The following is a 22,540-nucleotide window of genomic DNA, read 5'->3' on the forward strand; positions in this document are numbered from 1 at the left end:
GTTATGTTTATAAAGGACCATACACACTGGTCGATTTTGAGCTGAAAGACGTGTACGGCCTGGAGATGAGCGGTGATGCGCGCTCCTGCATCATTCCCGGGAAAGCCACTCATCTGCTGGTATTACCAGCAGATGAGCAGCTTTGTGGCCAGCTTTGCATAGCGCTGCGCTATACAAAGCTGTCTGCCCCCTGCTGACACCGCGCCAGGCAGGGGGAAAGTCGCTCAGTGTGAATGCATTGAGCGTCTTTCCCCCCCCGCTGTCCATACACGCTGGGCATAATTGCCCAGTGTGTATGTACCTTTTAGATCCCTAAATCTTTCTTGAATAGTAGCAGTTTGCTCCATCATCATTGTATTATTTAAACATATTGCTTTTGCCATTTCCCCTAACCATTTATTTTTGTATTGTTGTAGAGGAGTGACTATGGATGTAGGCATGACCAAATTTGAAACAAAAACTAAAGTGATCACTCTGATGGATGCCCCTGGACACAAAGACTTCATCCCAAACATGATCACAGGAGCTGCACAAGTGCGTTGAGAGCATCTCTATCCATGTATTTTTTTTATTTTATTTTTAAATAACATTTTATTGAAAAGTTCAAAACAGTACATCCATATATTTTTATGTTTTTTATAACTTTTTATTGAGGCCATGCAGTGTAAAAAGACATTGACAATTCACAGTTTAATATATTTAGGATTGCAACTAACAATAGCAATACTACTGTATATATAATTGAGAGCATTTGTTTCTGTAACAGGAGTTGCAAATTTTAGAATGGACTCATTTGTTTAAATCTGGCAACATTGTCCAATTCTGTACATTATCACGTTTCTATTTTAGTTCTCAGCATTACATTTTGTTTGTAATATACACATCAATGGGTTTGTGTTGATTTTTCTCTTTTCTCCAGTGTAGACTAGTAATGTCCTCTTGTTCCCAGCTGTAAGCACACTTCACAATGGTTTAGACATTCTATTGGGGTGAACTCACTGTTCTAGCACCACATTGCTTCTTTGTGTATACACGGTTTCCTGTCTTCTAGGCTGACGTGGCCGTTTTGGTTGTAGATGCCAGTCGTGGGGAGTTTGAAGCGGGTTTTGAAGCCGGTGGACAGACGCGTGAGCATGCACTCCTGGTCCGCTCTCTTGGGGTAACTCAGCTAGCAGTTGCAGTCAATAAAATGGATCAGGTAGCTTTTCTTTTCTATTATTTCTTTTTTGGAATGACCCTTTACATGTTCTTTCTGACATCATTATTACCATCCTTAATTTATAAAGCCGTAATGCTTTATAGAGGTAGTTTATTTATATCCATTCCTGCTCCAATTGAGATTATTATGTAAGCACTTTGCTATACTTCCATATTTTTGTACTAGCTGACCCGTCTGGCGTTGCCCAGGAAAACCTTGGGGTGTTTTTAATTTCCAAAATTGCTGTAAAATGTAATCTTATGCTGTGCCAACGGCCCAAGATTGTAATTTGTTAAAACCTCCACCATAATGTTAGAATGTGTTTGCATTGATACTCAATGATGGCAAAGAAATCAGGTGTGGTGTTGTTGCTTCAAACACACCGCTCCTGAGATTTAGAACCTACTGTATGATGCATTTATTTTTTGTGTGTTTGTATGTGTTGTACTGGTTTTGTGTGTGTGTGTGTGTTGTTGTGTTGTCTGCTTCTGTCCAATGTGTAAGTGTGTGAGGTGAGCTACATATATACAGTTGTGCTCATAAGTTTACATAATGGTTAGCATTACTGCCTCACAGCGCTGAGGTCATGGGTTCAATACCCACCATGGCCCTAACTGTGCGGAATTTGTGATTTTCTGGCCATTTGTCAGTTTTGAAGCTTCTCTGCTGCATGGAGTATTGTAAGCGGGATGCTTTGTGGCATTTGCGTAGTAATGGCTTTCTTCTGGCGACTCGACCATGCAGCCCATTTTTCTTCAAATGCCTCCTTATTGTGCATCTTGAAACATTCACACCACTTTTTTCCTAGAGAGTCCTGTATTTCAGCTGAAGTTAGTGGGGATTTTTCTTTGCATCGCGAACAATTTTCCTGGCAGTTGTGGCTAAAATTTTGTTGGTCTACCTGACCGTGATTTGATTTCCACGGAATCCCTAATTTTTCACTTCTTAATTAGAGTTTGAACACTGCTGATTGGCATTCTCAATTGCTTGGATATCTTTTTTTTATCCCTTTCCTGATTTAACAGCTCAGTTACCTTTTCCCGCAGATCCTTTGACAATTCTTTTGCTTTCCCCATGACTCCGAATCCAGACACATCAGTGCAGCACTGGATGAAAGATGCAAGGGTCTTTCAGAAGACCAGAAACTCACTGACCTTTTATACACACACACACACACACACACACACACACACACACTGATTACACGCAAACCGATCAAAGGTTAGGATGGTTACCTTTAGTAGCCATTCAAACCTGTTTGTGTCAACTTGTGTGCATGTTATCAGGCCAAAATCTCCAGGGTATGTAAACTTTTGATCAGGGTCATTTGGGTAGTTTCTGTTTTCATTATGATTTAAAAAGAGTAAACACAGTTGTTTGACAATAAATGGCTTCACCCAACCACTAACCATGAGTGAAAGAAAAGTTTGTGAGTTATCAATCCTATTCTCTGACAAATGGCCAGAAAATCACAAATTCTGCTAGGGTAATTAAACTTATGAGCACAACTGTATGTGTGTGTATCTGTGCAATGTTTAAGTGTGTGTTTGTGTGTGTTGTACTGTTTTTGGGTGTGTGTTGTACTGTTATTGGGTGTATGTTGTAGTATATGTGGGTGTGTTGTACTGCATGCGGTGTGTTATGTATGTGTGTGTTGTGTGAATCTGTCAAATGTGTAAATGTGTAAGTGCGTGAGGTGCACTAGGTATATATGTGTCTGTAGTGTGCTGTGTGTGTACAATGTGTATGTTTGTGGTATATGTATAGCCCAAATTATTCCTAATTGTCTAAGCCTCCACCATAATGTTAGAATGTGTTTGCATTCATATTCAGTGACAGAAATGAAATCAAGTGATCTGTTTCTCATATCGTCAATCTTGTTTCCAATCAACACAGGTTGGTGGTGTCCTCTTCCCACTCTGTGACTCTGCCTGTCTTGTCAGGTTCACTACGTATACCATCAACTTGACTTTTTTTCCCCACAACCCCACTGAGACTATACATCCACCCCAAACTTGTGGTCACTCCAGTGTGGCCCCACCTCCCCACCCGAACCATTCCACCCACAATTGCATCCATTTATGCAATTATTACGGCATTGTGACGAAGAATACGTTTGCATAATACATGATATATGTGCAATATACATTGTCTCTCATTGTCCACATTGTACCATACTTGCATAGGAATTTTTGTGTAAAAAGTTTCTCTCAATTTTTCATTACGTTTGCATGGTAGTAGAAACAGCAGGTACTTGCATCTTTTTCACATCCCCTCCCTCCATTCCTCCCCTCACTCCCTCAACCCATCCACCTGTCCCCATTCCTCCCTACCTACACACCCCAACCCGCATGAGTGCGCAATTCACCCTGTGAAACCTATAGAGCCGATAGAGAGTTTGTGGACTGAACCCAGAATCTGCTGCACCATCCGCAACCCCACCTGGGTAGAGCGCAATACAAACCTACCTTTCACAATAAATCTGCGGAACCTTACCAGCTCTTTTACCTTTTAGGTTTATTTTAATTCAGTCCACTAGCTTAAAAAATTTTTTATTCACTATTCAATTGTGCCTTTTTGGAAATTTTTTGTCATGTTTCGCTGATGCATTTTCACTTTTTCCCCCCCCGAAACTGCATTGGAAAAACTGATGCTATTTTGATAAAAAAAAAAAAACACCTGGATCCAATTGATCTTAAACATCTTGATATAGGCTTTGAAGAGTTACAAACAATAGAGTTGACAGTGGTGTATAAAATGGGTGTTTGTTCCATTTTTACTACATGATTTAAGTTGCGGACCATCAAATATGAGATCAGATGTACTATCTGATCTCATATTTGATGGTCCGCAACTTGATTTTCTGGTTCTATCTGATCATTTTATACTAAGTAATTATTCTTTAAATCATGTTTTGGAGCATTTCATGATGCAGTAATCCTATATGGTTATTTGTCTTTTATGTACAGTAAAGTACTTGATGTTTTGTTGCATTACTTTCAGGTAAATTGGCAACAAGAAAGGTTTGGCGAGGTTACTAGTAAGCTTGGACACTTCTTAAAGCAAGCTGGTTTTAAGGTAACTTTTTTTTTTCTGTAATTCTTTATTGTTGTACAATAATTATTTATATGAAATATATTATTTACATTCACAAACAGTGGTGTAACTTTAGAGGGTGCAAGGGTTGCGCTTCCTTGGGGCCTACCAGCCAAGTATGCAACCCACTGCACTATTGTTTTTTATTAGCTTCCCGCCGCCCAGAAGTTACTGGTAGTAAAGGAGTAGAAGGGCATTGGTGACGGGACACTGCCGCCAGAAAGTGGATGATCGTTGTTGAAGAGGTTGGATGTCTGCTAGCTTTAACTGGGTGGAGGATTAGTGCAAGCTGTCACAGTTACCGGAGGAGGGGGAGGGGGGGTCACCCTCTGTATGTGCCACTGTCACCCTGCATGAAGAAAAAGGGGTTTGGCTCACGGGGACAGAATATCCTACAAGGCTGTTATGCTATGGGGCCCCTGCTCTCAAACTTAAGTGAGTAATAGAGTACCCTTCTTGTTAAGAATAGTGTCAAATAAATTAGTGTAGAAATTTGAATGTGAATTTCCAAAATTATTAGTTTTGCATTTTTTGTGCCATCCTTGCAGTCCTTTTTTGTATCAAGACCGTAAAGGACTAAAGGATGCATTTAACGGGCATATCTAGCAATTCACCTATCTTTTTTTGAATAAAGTTTTTTTATTTTGCAGGTAGTAAAGACAGAGCAAAACAGCGAATCAGACATTGTGCATTTAGGTCAATCAGTCCAAATCAATCAAAATAAAGCATCAGAATGTACATATCGTTCACATACAGTGTCATTATTTGCAACAATGTAAATCAACCGATTAATAAAGGATAAATATAATTTTGCCAATTTTCTCTGACTGAGTAGCCATCTTATTTTGTTTTTTAAATTACATATTTAAAGATACAAACAAAAGAGGAAAGAGAAGGAAAGAGATAAGAAGAAGAGATAGAGGGAAAGTAGAGAATCTTAAGTCACTAATGAGAGCGCATATGGGGGGGTTCAGTCTCACCCAGAATAGCATATCAGTGGGCTTCACACAATACATTGGACTTAGATGGATATTGGTCTTGTGGTTATCAGCATCCGCATCCCGCGATATATACTGACCCTGGATTCATCAAATATGAGCTGAGTGCGGGGATTCCAACCACCTGCCCCATACCTAGCAATTCACCTATCTTAAAGCCAATATACAAGTAGACCAAGCATTTGGCTGGCATTAAGTAATTGCTTTATGAGAATTATGGGTGGCGGAGTGCTGGGGGCTCTGATTAGGTTTAGATAAAAAAAAAAAACCTAGTTTTCTTCTATAGAACCAAACCATGTTACCGGAATAGTTAATGCTGAAGAAATGTCTATAATTTCTGCTTCAAGTTGTCATTTTAGGAGTTGCAAGCTTGGAGTCATAACCGAGAAACGATGACTAAAATGCTTATTCATAGGTATTTGTGCTGAAAATGTTGCCAAGCTTACTATGATGCTTGCGCTCTATACATTGTATGCATAAAGCCAGAGACAATTACTCCTAAATCGTTTTTTTTTTTTTTTTTCAATTAAAACAAACCAATTAAATATGTGTCATATACTGTATTACAGCAAAGTTACTTTAACAGCAAAGTGAAATTGCTATGTTTTTTTAATGTTCAATACTGCAGTGGTGTTTGTTTCACTCCATGTAGGACAGTGATGTGTCTTACATTCCTACCAGTGGTCTCAGTGGTGAAAATCTGGCAGAAATGAGTCAAATAAGTGACCTCACGAGTTGGTACAAAGGAATGTGCCTTATCGACCAAATTGGTAAGACATTCTGCGATGGTGTCTTAAATACAAACCTTGTGCTATGAGACCTCATCAAACCAGTGATGTTAGTGTTCTCAGCTGTTAAAAAAAAACATTTATTTTGCGCATTTTAGTATGAGACCATAAAACGTATTCGTTACTTATCTCTTGCGGAACAAAACTGAATGCCGAATGTTACACTTATGTGATCACTCTAGCATGAACTGTGTGTTTGGACTGTTACATTGGACGATTTACCTTGTGCTTACATTAATGCAGATAAAAAAATAAAGTATGTATTTCTTTCTGATGCAGATTCCTTTAAAGCCCCACAGCGTTCAGTAGACAAACCTTTTAGACTCTGTGCATCTGATGTTTTTAAAGGTGAGTTTTTTTTTTCTTTTGTCATATTGCTAGCATAATGGAAACCACAGAATTTGCTTGTGGTCCTCCGAAATTAGTGAATAAATAGATGAGATGGATTAAGGTTCCAGGGGGCCCGGGGTACTTAAGACAAGGGGGACATAAGGACTAAATAAACACAAAACCACATACATCTATACACAAGCAAAGTAACAAGTGCTATAAGTGCAGCCATGGGTTGGCTGTTTAAAGTTTACCAGCTGCTGTCCTTGTGGGCACATGTTTAACTTTTTTCATAGACTGCACACACATAGATACACATCATGCATGCATGCATTCATACACCGACAGCATACATACATACTGTACACACTCACATGCACGTTGGAGAACTTATCCTGCAGCAAGATCCTCCAAACCCTGGCACGTAGTAAAGGAAAAGGTAGCTACCCCAACACACACTGCCTATATAACACACGGTAATACTAAGGCTGTCCACCCAGAAACCGCGCCATTATCACTAAAAGAGCCTAAACATTGAATTGTTTTATTATTTTTTGGTATTGCTAATATAAACATAGCACTTTGTTTTTATACACCCAGAGCCAACAATATTATTGCATATACTGCTTTTTAACATTATCAGGTGCAGAAAATCATTTTTTTGCTTTTATCTGTACTTGTTTCCTAGCATGGCGCCCATCGCATTGTATACCATAAGACTAAATATGGTATGCGATGCTGCGCGATGTTGTACAATAAAAAATTGTATGGTATTGTATGCCATACAATGCAATGATAGAAGATTTTTTTATTGTACAACCACTCAAATGGGTCCTTACAATGTTAAATGCCCCCCCACTATCAACGCCAACCCGAAGCGTGGCGAGCACAGCGTTTCGCGAGGGGCGGCCGTACACGTCCTCTGACCTTTTCATACCCCCACTATCCACGTCGGCGTGGAGTTGATTTCATATAGTGCCCGAAGCGTGGCGAGCACACGCGGAATACATGTAAAGTAATACGCGACCCCTCGCCGGGCTCGCCACGCTTCGGGCTCGGTGGCTCGCTGCGCTCGTCACACTATCTAAAATTAACTCCATGCTGACGTGGATAGTGGGGGTATGAAAAGGTCGGAGGACGCGTACCGCCGCCCCTCGCGGGTTCGCTGCGCTCGCCATGCTTTGTGTTCGCGTTGATAGTGGGGGTGCATTTAACATTGTATAAAAAATCATATTGGGACTGCTTTTAACATTGTAAGCACCCATTAGGTGCACGGGGTGACTTAACCCCCCCCCCCCCCAAATCCGGCTCTGTAGATGACACTTTATGTAAAGGAATGCATATTTTTTGCGATTCTTTCTTAGACTCTTCAAGCAGCCTGGCCCTAATCCTCCCCTCCCCCACTGCCACAGCCTGACCCTAAACCTAACCCCCTTACCCACAACCTCACCGTAACCCTCTTCTATGTGCAGCCTAACCCTGACTTTCCCTCCCCATAGCCTAACTTTGTCATCTCCCTATTGCCCAAGCCTCTCTTCCCCAGCTGCATACTAGCCCGCCCTGGTTACTTACCGATAGGTATTCTGTTGTCAGCATCCTGATCCTTTCTAATATTTGGCGCCAGTTATTAGATGGCTGTCAGAATACCAGGATTTTAAAGCACCAGAGGTGGGCACTATAGTACAGCTGCTGCGTCTTTGTATGCAGTGACTGTGCTAAAGCCACAGGGGATGTCTTATATATCAAGACCTTCTATTGCCAGCTTCCCTGAATACCAAAGAACAGCCATTGGGTCAGTTGCATGACCATCAAACATCTGAGTAACTTTTAAGTTACTCAGGATGTACGATGGATTTACTCTGCTGGAACCAGTAAAGCTGCATCCAAGGGACTGGCTACTAGCGTCAGCATGCCCACTTCCTGAAGTAAATTACAGTGATCTACACTATAGACGTACATAGTTTTTTTATATACTGCATAACTACTTAGTGCCTTAAAATGGGTAGAACATTTAAAAGACTGGGGAGACCGATAAATGATTTAGGGGTAAATGGCTTTACTTTAGAGCTTACATTTAGAAGTTGTGCAGAATATAATTGTTATGTTACATATGGAAATATGTACTATAGTTGGAAAGTCTTCTAGGTGAGTATTGATTGTGGTATGAGCACTTAATAAAGACAGCATGTGTTACATTCATGGTTGAGGAGGCTATTTGTGTTATTCTCTTAAGGACATGATTTGAACATTGGCCCGTCCCGGGAGGGGTATGGATCATATGGTTGACAGTCGTTAGGTCGAAATACTGCAAGGTCGAAATGGGTCTAGGTCGACAGGTCATTAGGTAGACATGGGGTTTTTCATTTTTTTTACCCAAATGTCGACACAGTCGACATGGACACAGGATTAAGTGCACCGCGACCTCTCGAATGGCTCGCTGCGCTCGCCATGCTTCGGGCATGGTTTTATTCTCCCACCACGCCCCAATGGATGGTAGGGCATGAAATACTGCTTGTCGGCTAAAAATAAAACACTGAAAAACCCTATGTCGACCTTTTGACTGTCGACCTAGACCATTTTGACCTAGTAGTGTCGACCATCTTTAGGTCGACCGACCATATCCCCCCGGGAGGGACCAGGCATTTGCGAGGTGAAGCTCCCCTCAGCGACCCAGCAATAAGGGAGGAGACCACGCTTGGAGCTGACACTGCCTTCTCCCTATAGTGTAAATTTACACTGCCCATCAACTTGGGTCTGACCCAGCTAAAACCCTTCTTTTAACCCAGGTTGGAATGCTGGGTTGCTGGACCCCGATTTTTCCAAATGGGGCTTTCACACGGCAAAGAGACCTAGGTCTACCTGGCAACAATCCTGCCCTGCAAATGTTTGGCATGTCGCTGGGAGGGACCCGGTGAGTGTGGGGGCCTTGCCCTGTACTAGGCAGCCCACCTGCAACCTACTGCCACCAGTCAGTTGTACTTTTGTGCAATTTAGCAAAAGTACAAATGGGTCTGAATCATGGCCATAAATAGTCAACAGGATCTGAGATTTGAAGCCTGCAAAGCTATTTTTATTTTATTACTTTCTAGTTGCTGGAAAGATTATAGGAGTGGCTGGTAAATTGATTCACAGTTGTATAAATCAGAAGAATTTGGGAGAGCTATTTCAACCTGAAGGGGATCTTTGTTTGCCAAAGATGAGCTACGTTCTTCCCTTTTTTTAGTTTGCAGAAGCTGAGCCACTATTCAGCTAGGGTTGTAGATATTTGTTTGTGTGTGTGTCATTGTAGTTTCATTAACGTTTTACTATAGAGAAATGGAAATTTGTTATGTTTATGCAATGCATGTCTTTCAGTGGATGGTAACTGTAATATGGCGTTTGTTTAACCTGCCTCTAACTGTATGTGCACAGATCAAGGCTCAGGATTTTGTGTGACTGGCAAAATAGAAGCTGGCTATGTGCAAACTGGAGACCGTTTACTTGCCATGCCCCCTAATGAAACCTGCACAATAAAAGGTAAGCGCATAGACATCGCTGGTATCTGCTGTCGAAGGAAGTTCTTTCTTATTTTTATTGCTGCATCTGTCTGTTTTGGACCAACAATAACTTCTGAAAGTCCTTTCTGTACCTGAAACCACGGTGTACTGTCAAACTGATACTGACTGTTGAATCCAAAATCTTGAAACGAGTTTCCTCACAGGTGACTGTGTGTAGATGTGAAGCCGCGTTGTCTGAGAGATTTTCACTTGTTGCTGAGAGTTTAGATGGCTCTCACACGCACTCTGGCCTCTTTCTCACGTCACCGGATGATTCCCACATTATTCTATTACTCATCATTGTTTATACACTGTTGCTCGGCTAATATCCCTTTGCATCACCGTGTGAAAGCAGAACATTGAAACAAGTATGAGGGTCATGTTTTGGATTCGATGCCCTAAAAATAAAACCACTGTTCTTCCAAAAATCATTTTTAAAGTTTGTTTCTGGTAGTGCTAATATGGAAAACATAATGCAAGCTTTATTCATCACACACGCACAAATATTAGTTTATGATGTGATGAATGTATATTTTGGAAGGTTATTTAGACTTTTTTGCTTGACAAATTTACGAATTAGTTTGAGCGTTGTTGACTTCGATATCAAGGAAAGAGGAGGGATTCAGGAGATCTGTTTGCTATATGTTGTGTCCTGGATAATATACAGATGGTTTATGTATACTCTGACCAAATGATGACTATCCCCTTAGGGGCAGTGCTTCTCAGCCATTTTCCATCTTGGAACCCATTGGCAGCACTACAATATTTGCAAAGCATTACATTAATGAATAGAATTGCTGGTAAAGTGCTTTGGTACCACCATATATACAAACAATAACAATGCTGTAAGACCGATTTAAAAAGTCCTAAGAACAGAGTTTCTTGGTACATATCTGTTATTAAAGTGATAATTTAGGAAAACCTTTAAATCAACAATAAAATTATAGTCCATGTATGATTTTTTTATACAGTGATAGGATTTTGGGGTAGAGATCCCTAGGACACTGCTTTCCCTATGTTCCATTATTACCTGAATGCCCTGCCACACCACAACCTGCCCACCATTACAGAAATTTTTAAAAGTACCCCTGGTTGAGAACAGCTGTAATAGAGAGCAATAGTTTCACTCTGCCCACTGACCTAATAATACTCTGGGCGGGATGCATCAATTGTGGCATTTTCAATGCAATGCATCCCACCACTCACTGCTTGCATATGCATAAATAAAATCCCAAAGAATAGCTCTTGTGGTGTCAGGACCTCAACTTCCTGTCTGCACCGTGGGGGTGCTGGGAGGGATCCAAGTGGATCCCTGTCAGCGGGGAGGTGTCCATGGTCTTGAACACCACATCCAAGCCCCATTTTTGGCATTTTGTCTGCCTTTTTAGTATTCAAGCATCCCGCCCCAGTATAGTTGTCTTCATTAACCATCATTAATCGTTGACATACATACTTAAAAAAAAGTTCCTGAGAGCCATTGTGTGGGAATCTGCTGCCATTGTGACAGAAACAATGCAGTCTCTAAAATTATTTCTAGGTCAAAAAGTTACTCTACTGGTCTAAGGGGGGTATCCTATTAGCCGTGATCATTTGTCTTTATCTTTTGATTTTAAAAAAATTACGACTTATATGGGATTCAGTATGAAATCCTGGCGGTCGGGATCCCGGCGTTCAAAATCCCGACCGCCAAAATCCCGACAAAGGGGGGACGTGGATCGCCCCCCCTTGCGGGCTCGCTACGCTCGCCATGCAGCGGGCCCGGTGCCTCGCTACGCTCGGCACGCTAATTTATTCTCCCTCCAGGGGTGTCGTGGATTTCGCCGGTCAGGATTCCAGCGTCGGGATTCTGAACGCCGGGATCCCGACTGCCGGGATTTAAACTGCATCCCCTTATATGATTTGTGCCCTATAGTAATAGGACCCTTTTATTTTTCATGAGAAAAAAATGTCCCATTTTCAGCCAATAACACATGGGATCTGAGACCAGACCCATGTGTTATCATGGCTTTAAGGGCTGGTTATCAGGGATTGAGTTTTAATGTGCCTGCAGCAGCACGTGAAGCATAATTCCCAATAAATGCCAGTGAAATTACCACTGCTAATTGATACCCTAAGTATCGCTGCATGTTCACTGAGGAGTAAATTGTAATGAAAATGAGTTTGAATTGGGATCGAATCGCACGGCGCTGTGTACACATTGGATTTAGACTATATACTACAGATCTGTACTGTATAGTCTTGCCTGCACAGTCTATTTTTCTAATCAATTTCGATTAGGGAGGCCATTCCCGGGATCGGGATCGGCGGGATCCCGGGATTTTGGCCTAAAATCGGCGGGATTTGAATCCCGGGATTGAAGCTTCCAATTCTGGGATTAGTACCCCGTGTAAAATGCACTCTTTTTATTTTTTAAAGCCGGGCAGCGCTGAGCACTAGTTTGCTGCCCGGCTGACACTTCTCACCCCCCCCCCCCTGCGACGCCGCTGTTATGGACAGTGATCTGTACTGACAGACATGGCGGCACCCAGGCTGTGCAGCGTAACCCCTGATGCTGCGCAGCCTTTCCGCCTCTATGCCTGTGAGCGCAGATCACTGTTCCGAACACAGATGCCCGGCTGCACACGCCCGCTGTACAGCCCGTCCTGCTCCTGCCAGGCTGTCACAAGTTTACAACCCACGTAAGTGACTGCAGTGCACTGTCACTTACAGGGGATGGGAGGATTGTCTGGAATTGGGGGTGGTTTTAACATTTATGACATGTGCGGGATTGAGCATTTTTCAATCCCGATTCTCAGGATTAAAAAAATGCCCCGGGATTGGCATCCCTAATTTCGATGCTGCAGGATCGAATTGAAATTGAATGCGTTCAATTTCAATTCCAATTCATTTTTTTATTCTATTTTGCTTATAATCGGAAAATCAAATAAAAAAATAGACAAAATCGAACCGTGTGTACGCCCTATAAGACTAAACACTTTTTTTTACTTTTGTCACGTGTCCTGGCGTGAATACTAACACTTTGAGTGCCAACGTTGCTGTGAGAGATCCTCAAAATATAAGGGGAGTCTGATGTGTGGCACTTCTGTGGCTAAGCTCTTAAACATACACATTTCATCGCAGGTTGGCGATGACTGGTGTCTCCTGAGGATTCCCCAACAATATGCTGACCGTAATTTACCACTGATTCTGGATTCCCATTAACTTAAAAAATTGCAATCAGCACAGAATATTTTGATTGTCTGGTGACGATTTATAACCAATAAAAGTTAGTTGGAATAGTTACTGTTGTGTTCTGTGTACACCGTATATTGATTTGTAGAATTCAGTCTTTAAGTGATGAATTGTGTGAGTGTAGCACCCTCTATTGAATGTTCTGAATATAGCAGGCAACCAGGCATACCATCCATAAAGGATACCTGTTATTTCTGAGACAATCAATTAGAAGCTATTAAAAATAATCTCCTCCATGGTAGGTAAAGAATCTACAGGTAAATTCCTTCATTTGTAAGACAATCAGGACTTTAGCAGGCTAATAGGAGACTTTGCTTTAATGCTCACTCTTAATCAATGGCCAGGGACGGGAAGACGAATATGGGTTTCAAAGTGAGAAAAGGTAACCTGCCCACAAATCTGTGTAATTCCCTTCTTTTCTGCATCCTCAGTCCTGCAAAGATAGTTACATGACTGGGCCTGCTTCTCATGGCTATCTCTCTCCTCTGAGTTACTACCCATAACCTTTTACAGAGCTGCCCATAAGCATCTCTTAAGCTGGGTACACCGTATACGATACACTATACCACCGATATGGTTAACGATATCGGCGGAGCTCATGGATGAATGATATAGGGCAGAGGTGGTTGAGAAGGTCGATCGCGATCTACCGTTTAGATCGCAGGCCTTCCGCCGGTGGGTTTTATAGTTTACAGTCCCCGTTAGAATATTCTGCTGACTGAAGCCTCTCAGGGCTTAAGCGTTCCCAGTAGTGCACTGCGTGGGTGCACAGGTGGCACACCGGCTCAGTGCAGGACTGAGAACACTGAGGAAGGCGGGAGTGGCTTCAGAGTCTTCAGCATAAGGACACTGCTGCATGTGATAGTAAGAGCTCCTGTGCTCTGTAATAATTAATTAAGCTCCTGTGCTGTGGAGGAGGGGGGATAGGAGAATGACACCGGGTGTCACCGCATGCAGGGGGCGGCTTGATCTAGAATTACATGGGATAACGTTTTCAGTTATTTATTCACATTGTCTAACACCCTGATGTTTGTCATAAACATCAGGGTGTTAGACAATGTGAATAAATAACTGAAATGCAAACCCAGCAAATTGTATGTTACATGATAATGACCCCAAACAAGCCAAGGATTTTCTCTAAGGTGCCTTATTCATTTATGGTGGCATGGGATAGGGTAGGGTGGGGTGTTGGAGAACGGGAGAACAGGGACTCTTGGTCATTGTTTTATGGCCCCCATATTTTTTAATGGTTATTCTGCTGTTATTTGGGGGGAGGTGGCCCCCATTTTGTCCCCTATCAACCAGGGGTGCCTGCATGTGTGCTGCATAATTCCATTGGTACCCCCATGTGTCCCCTATCAGTCCAGGGGTGCCCAAATGTGTGCTTTATAATTCCATTGGTACCCCCCATTTGTCCGCTATCAGTCCAGGGGTGCCCAAATGTGTGCTGTATAATTCCATTGGTCATCTCATACCTAAATTTGCAAGATTTCTCAACATATTGGCGCCGGTAGATCAATGGTAAGTAAGAGTACAAAAAGTAGATCCCAGGCTACAAAAATCCGGCCACCCCTGATATAGGGCATACACACTGAACATTATCATTCTTTGACATGACCAGTACCCCACTCAGAACATGCTGTCTTTTATGAACTAGTGAAATGTTTACTGCATATCCAGGCGACGGGGTCGCCATAAACACAACATTTAAGTTTATAGGGGATACTCTTGTTTGCAGTGATTTGCACTTCAAGTAGCTAATGTAATATATAATTTCTGTAATGTCATATTTCACATGCCTTTGCTCAGTACAAAGCCTATTTTTCCACCTGGAAAGCGTGGCTACTACAAATTGTTTGTGTGAATTACTAAATAAATGCTATTTACATTGTGTGAGGCGACAAAGATACACAATGTTGTTTTCTCTTTAAGAAAAAAAAAAGCCATCCTTTATAATGTCAGCATGGGTTATTTCAGAGCAGCTGGAGTTCAGGAATTCAGCATATAGCTGTGTGTAAATCATACAGAGCAAGACCACAATGTACATCATTTTGCAGGGGTGCTCAACGTGCAGCCATCCAGCAGATGTGGAACTACACATCCCAGCATACCCTGCCACAGTTTTTCTATTAGTATGGTTACAACTGTGGAATTCTGGGTTTTCAGAGTTATAATTTGCATGGTGATAATTTCAAAGTCCAGACTATTGTGCACAAGACCAAATGTCATATATGAACAAATTAGAAACCGGCCTGCTCTTAAACAATGTGAAGTCTGCATCTACACAAGGTAATCAGTAGCGTCTACACCTTCTGCACTTCCAAATGAATACAATAGTAGTCCTTAAAACAATACGACAGTGGCTTTTCTATTTTTTATTTCCCTTTAGGTTCTCATGGCATATTATGTTAATCTTGATAACTACATAGTTAATAGTTATATGTATTTTTATGTCATATATTGCCATGGTATGTGTTTTTTTGGGGGGGGTTTTGAAAATAAACACTTAATGTCATAACTGAAATACGATGACTCATGGCACCAGTAGCACATTTGGCCCAGAAAAGATGCTACAAGCATTCAGCACTAACGTTCTGATCTTACTCATTTCCAGGAATCACATTACACGATGAAGCAGTTGATTGGGCTGCTGCAGGTGATCATGCTAGTCTCACTCTGACCGGCATGGATATCATCAAAATCAAGTAAGTGCACAATTGGCGGCTGACTCGGCAGCAGTTTCAGACCTTTTATGAAAAGGGTGTTGTCTCTGGCAAGCAAGTGGTTTTTTCAGATTTGACTGTTGCGTGAAATCTGTCAATTATTAATGAAACTGGGTCTGAAACCGTCCTTCAGTAAACAGGAACACACACGGATTGTGCAGATTGTAGCAGCTCATAGTGCGTGCTACCAGCCATAAAGCATCAGCTGTCAGCACTTTGTACAGATTGGTGCACCTAGCTGTGGGACTCACACACCTTTTCATTCATCTTAGTGGGTTATGCTTTTGCATAGCTGTTATGAGTGAATTGCACTAGGATTTTGGAAAAGGTTTGCGGCCAAGAAATATGTTGCATTTATTTACCAGACATCATTGTGTGAAAGTGACAGAGCATGATTTATTATGGGAGTAAAAAATACATAAAGTAAGTGTTGGTTAAACATTAAAAGCCTTAATGCACAGTATTCATTTACTGGTTTCTAAGTATAGAATAGCATTATCTCACAAAGCAAAGGATATACTCCTGACTTAAGCTTGGTACACACTATACGATACTGATGATATTGCTAATGACATTTGTGGAGCTTCCGGCTGAGCAATCTAGTGCATACATACTGAATGATATTATTAGCAATATGTTCAGACAATGGAAGATATTGCGCGGGAGCGCGCATTGGTAACTATATACTGCATGCACACTAGATGATATGCACAATATACAATTAACGATATTGTTATTGTGCTTATTGTTATTGATCTGTAGTATAGCGTGCATGCACCTTTAGAGTTGTAGAGGAGGGTGTGGTCAGCACAGTTGCTTAGTGGGTTACATTGCTGGAATTCTGTGTGGTGTTAGTATGTTCTTCCTGTGCTGGTGCTCTGACTTTTCATATACTACGAGCTACATATACTACGAGCTACAGACAGCTTAATTATCTTTTCCACCAATTTGTAACCACAATTTGTGCATATATATTTAGTGGGGTATATGGATCTCAATCTCTTCAGGGACAGAGACTGATGTGGTATATAGAATATTCTCGAATGCACCGTGTAGTAATCTATATAAAGTATTAAACAACTGACAAGCAATTTGTTTATTTTAGCTAACTGACACGTGCAGGCTGTAGACACGTGCTCTCTCTTCAGCATTTTGTCATTGGTAGCTGCAGATGTACAGTTAAACCGAATACATTTAAGATTTTTAACTGTCATTCCAAAAAGTGGCAAGTATTAACCACAAATGCATATAGCAGAGGGCCCTGGGTATGCACTAAGCTCTGAATCATGCTACAATCCCTCATGTTATTTATAAATCACAAATGTACCGAACATAAGCTGATGTTCTCCTAGAACTGTTTTCCCGTTCCAACTTTTCTCTGTATGGGACTCAAGGCTGCCAACTCAAGGCAATTGCTTAATCCCAAGGCCACTGGCACCTGTGTCAGAGGCTTTCTTCCATGTAAATAGTAGCTTCAAGAAAGGAAAAAATAACAAACATGTTTCTCTTTAAATTGTCAATCACAAAGAATTAGAATGAAATAAAACACACACAAACTTTTATTTTAGTGGAATTTTAGCTCTAAAAATAAGACCCCCTATCTAATCTAACAGTGCTGATACTGTAGGGGAGTTTTTCCCAATGGAGCACTATGTACGAGTGTGGAATAGGGGCCTGACAATCTGGATTCAGACAATCACTATATCGACATCGATATCCCAACTGCCGGTACTCCCAACAGGTGGGCGAGCGCATCAGAACCCCTTGCGGGCATGCTGTGCTTGACACAGCTCAGTGGCTTGCTGCACTCGCCACAGGTTCTATTCTCCCTCTATGGGGGTTGTGGACCCACATGAGGGAGACTAGCCCCAGTCTGTCGGGAACCTGACTGTTGGGCATTTAACAGTCTGAATTCCGATGTCGGGTTACTGACTGTGGGAATCCTGTCCTTGCTGTTTTGCTTTATGCAACCAGTGCACAGGCATTTTAAGAAAGGAGCATTGCAGGGGTTTGTTAACCCTTTGAGTGCCAAGTGAATTTGTCAAAATTGGTGTGAAATTTGGCAAGCAAACATTTTTACGCATCATAATAACATGTAATGTTTACCTTTTTATAGGAAATATAATTTTTTTTACACTACATTTTTTATTTGAATTCATATGACAAATGTGAGCGACACTAGCATTTTTTTAGCCCATATTTTGCACATCCCTCACAGAGATGTTTGCATTTTTAACGGATATTTTTGCACATCTCTCAGATGTTGGCACTCAAAGGGTTAAGTTCCATGTCCGACACATTGATGGTATAAGTAGTTACCAGTGGCGTAAGTTCATCCCAGTTGCCCGGAGGCAAGATGTATATTGGTGCCCCCCAACCCATCCACATCCACACACACGGCCACATAGCTGTATTTCAGAACTCAGCCAGAGAAGTTATTTTGATGGCTTTCAATTAATGGATTTAAACTTTCAGGGGAGGAGAGGTGCCCCCATGAGTGCAGGAGCACGGCGGCAGATGACTCCTTTGCCTCCCAGAGTTCTGCCACTGGTAGTTACCATTGGTACTAACCTATCAATGGTTTAAAATCGTAGATGGCTATCTATGTATTTAAGGAATGGCATCGCAAGCTATATACACGTTGCAATATGTACTATGTTGATTTTTATTAGCTCCTGTACATTACCAGATGTTTGTTGCCACACAGATTGGACAGAAATATCTTTGTGTGTACCAAGCTTTACAGTGCATGTTTTACAGGTCTCCTTGGTGCACAGGTGTATTCATTACTGGCTGGCACATGTTAAATGATTTTAGTTGTGCTTGTAAGGAAACTTGGAAAACATGCACTGTAAAGCTTGGTACACACAAAGATATTTCTGTCCAATCTGTGTGGCAACAAACATCTGGTAATGTATAGGAGCTAATAAAAATCAACCAATGGCTCCTAAGCACTAGAAAATAGACAAAAATGATTGTTTGGATACATTTGTTAAACTAATTTAACCAATCTGTCTGAAAAACCATTGTCTGGTTGGAAGCAAATGGTTGATATTCTCTTGATCCCATACTGTACACTACTCAGCAGATAGATTGAACAGATAAATCTGTAGGTGTGTACTTAGCATTAGGGGTCCTTGAGGACTGAGTATGAGAAATACAAGCATCATAAAGTACTAGATCTTGATGTTCCAGTGCTGCTGTATTGCAAACAGGGCAGCCAAGAGGGGGGGGAGGGGGGGGGGGTACTAATTGCCCGGGCCCACGCTTGCTGGAGGGGCCCTGCAGGGGCCCTGGTCTGACCCCTCCATCCCTCCCAGGTAGCAATAGCAGCACACATTTCTACAGCATATGCTGTGCTGACAGCAGACTCAGCATGAGTGTCTCACTGACAGTGTGAGAGGTCATGCTGAGCCTAGTGTCCGCACAGCACATGCTGTAGCTGCTGCTGAGATTACAGTTTTTAGAGTTTTCTTTCACCCTCCTCTAAACATTTTGGGGGCATGGCCTAAGTGTGGGAGGTGCCATTCCTCTCGGCTGCCCTGATTACACATACCTCTATTGCATACAATCGAAATATCATCTACTATGTCATATATTGTTCTTATATTATTGTTTTTAAAAGACTGGGTTTGTATAGAAGTGTTACCATAAGAATAAGACTTCCCTGCATATACTGCCTTGGCCATGGACCTTGTTAGTCACATTGTGCACTGTATTTCCTACTTCATTTGAGCCTCTGTAGTAGACATTGGCTGAGGATCCAACAACACTAGTCCGGTGATTCTCCCATAAGTGTACATTCACAGCTGCTTTACCACCAAATAAAGAGGTTTGCTTACTTTGCCATACACTGTTAGATATGCTGACAGCCGCTCACTGTTCTACTATCCTCCTCTAATTTCTCAGCTCCATTCTTGGTGCTGTTCTGCGATCCTCTACAAACATTGGCCATACAGATTATATATTTAAGTAGCCTTTATTTAACTGGTCTAGAAAGTGTTTTTGTCTCTTAAAACATGAGAATATTACACATACTAAGCTAAAGTGTGATAGCTGAAATGCAGCTGTGAATAAAGCTTTTGCTGTGGTCTCAAGTGTGGGAACATAAGAAAACAAAGATCATTTGCAGAGAAGGTGAAATATTCATATGCAAATATCTGCAGAAATATGTATGTATGTATTTCCCTTGCTTTATAGCGGAATATTCATACTGCTCATGTTTATATAGTAAGGCAATCCCACCCAGAGATGATTATTATTGTTTATAAATGACCTAAACTCATGCTTAGGAGGGTAACACATGAATTTCATCAGTGTTGAAAGTTATCTCTGACTGCTGCAAATGTACTTTTCTGATAGTCACAGAATCTATGACGATGGTATAAAACGCTCTGACAGGCTTTCCATTCTGCTGTTTCCTCTGCAGTGTTGGCTATGTGTTCTGCAGTCCCAGCGACCCTATTAAAGCCTGCACTCGGTTCCGAGCCCGAGTTCTCATCTTTAACTTTGACGTTCCTATAACACAAGGTTTCCCTGTAAGTTTGCATATCTTTGTGTGTCATGTTGGCATGAAGGGGTGAATGGCAGACCATACTAACACATAATGACAAAACAAGTGTGCTGTAAATGCTGTGTCGCTACTTTACCCTTGTAGGAATTGGTTCCAAACACATACAAAGTAGCATATCATGCACAGAGGTGCTTAATTGGAGAAAAGGCAGCGGCCGCTACACCCGCAGCACATCATATGCAGATTCAGACTCATTTGCACACAGATGTATGTGTTGCTGATCAACTTGATCAGTGAAAGGTGGCAATGTAGTTTGTTGCCACCAGTTGTGTTTTGTGCAAATGAGAAGGACATATTAATGCTGCTCAGTGTGGAGAGTCGGCCAGGACCTCTCATGCCAAGAGTGTGGTAGTTTGACATGACCTAAAGCCATAGTGTATAAGGACACATCCATACATGATCATAATGGCAGGTGATCACATGACCGCTAGAAAAAAAGTGTTCTCATAGGACATTATAAATAATAACCTATAGAGCACTGTTTTTTTAAGTGCTTTTTTCAAGAAAATGAACACTCAAGAAATACATTTCATCTTATTTCTCAGTTCTAATGAAATATATGGAATTGAATATCTCATTGTACTCTGAAATTAAAGAATAGAGTAAATAAACAATTGGGAATAAGCAAAATAATTCTATGATTTATTTGTTTAACAAAATTATCTAAATTTTTGACTTATTAAAGTAGCCACCTTTTGGAAATAAATCCACCAAATAATAAAAACACCTATAACAGTCTTCCATCAATAGACATTAATTGCAAAATATGTGCTATAACTTGTATTTACAAGTTACGGGCAGTGAGGGACCCAGTTTTAAATGTCCAGGGGGTGCGCTGTCTCCCACAGATCGGCTCTCCTCTCTCAGGATCCTATGCTCTCCCTAGTCTGACAGATATGGAGGCCATGGGATTATCGCTAATGCTAGACTAGAGACACGGGGATCAGCTCCGTACTGGGCGTAGCCACACAGACACATGCTGTGTCAAATCACTGGTTGCAGCTCTCCTTACTCCTCCTTTCCCCTGCCTTTAAACGGATCTCCTATGGTGGGGCTGGGAAGGGTGTGTGTCAATCTCTTGCAGTACAGACATGTCCGTGTGGTCAGTGCAATCTGCTGCTTGGGCCGGACTCTAATATGTACTCCTCCATAATGTGTAACCTAATCCTGGGCACAGGCAGGGCTTAAGTGTACTGTACCTGGTCCTTGGGTTTTGGTACGGTATAAAAGCAGTTAGGATCCTGATGTCAGAATACCATAATCCCGACACAAACAATCAACTCTGTGAACACCACTCTGTTATGCACTGAAGTCTGGCCCAAACTCCTCAACCTTGTCCCCTAGTCCTGCCCTAGCTAATATCTACCTTTACCCCAAGCACTGTCTGCCTCTAAACCCCCTCCTTGCTCCCTAAAGGTGGCCATACACACGCATATTTATCTGCAGATCTGTCTAGTTGGAACAAAAACATGGTTATGGATGAGAGCAAATGACAGTTGACCATTGGCTTGGAAATGCTGGAAAACTGACAAACTGTCACTCATCCATAACCATGTTTTTGTTCCAAACAGCCAGATCTGAAGATAAATCTTACTAGTGTATGGGCACCTTAACACTGGTCCCTACTGCTGTCTGTACTCGTGCCTTCCCTAGTCCTAGCACTGCCTGCCACTATAGCGCTACTATCCACTATACTCCGTTCTACCCCCAACTTCTAAATTCCCCAAACTGTCGCTTGTCTTTATCCAACTGTACCACAGCTGCTACCTTCCCCCATCACTGGCCAAGTTGCCATCTGACCTTAACACTGTTCCAACTGCTGCTTGCCCTCACCCCCATAATATGTGAAGGAAACCAGAAACAGTGGAGAATGACCCAAATTTCTCAAAGTGACCCACAATTTTATTTCGCTCAGTGCGGACACTGAATGGAAATTAAATGGTGTTTGGGAACTTCCCACAGATGTGTTTTGTCCTGTATGTTTCTTTGCTTTCACCCTTCTAGCCAGATTATCACAAACCAACTCTATGGGGTTTAAATCTGGAGAATTTAAGTGTAATGTAATGT

At 41.7% G+C, this 22,540-nt stretch overlaps 1 protein-coding gene across 3 annotated transcripts in view; it reads left to right on the plus strand.

Annotated features, from left to right (window-relative positions):
• HBS1L (HBS1 like translational GTPase) overlaps nt 1-22,540 on the plus strand; it is a 121,158-nt gene that overhangs the window by 93,841 nt on the left and 4,777 nt on the right. For all 3 annotated transcript variants that reach the window (XM_083176652.1, XM_083176654.1, XM_083176653.1), the window contains 8 exons: nt 417-534; nt 1,052-1,198; nt 4,202-4,276; nt 5,945-6,062; nt 6,360-6,428; nt 9,822-9,926; nt 15,792-15,882; nt 20,330-20,438. In XM_083176652.1, the coding sequence (XP_083032778.1) occupies nt 417-534; nt 1,052-1,198; nt 4,202-4,276; nt 5,945-6,062; nt 6,360-6,428; nt 9,822-9,926; nt 15,792-15,882; nt 20,330-20,438 (832 nt within the window). The remainder of the gene's footprint in view (nt 1-416; nt 535-1,051; nt 1,199-4,201; nt 4,277-5,944; nt 6,063-6,359; nt 6,429-9,821; nt 9,927-15,791; nt 15,883-20,329; nt 20,439-22,540) is intronic.

The sequence above is a fragment of the Crinia signifera genome, chromosome 3 (genome assembly GCF_055691185.1).
Source record: "Crinia signifera chromosome 3, ASM5569118v1, whole genome shotgun sequence".
NCBI classification, from domain to species: domain Eukaryota; kingdom Metazoa; phylum Chordata; class Amphibia; order Anura; family Myobatrachidae; genus Crinia; species Crinia signifera.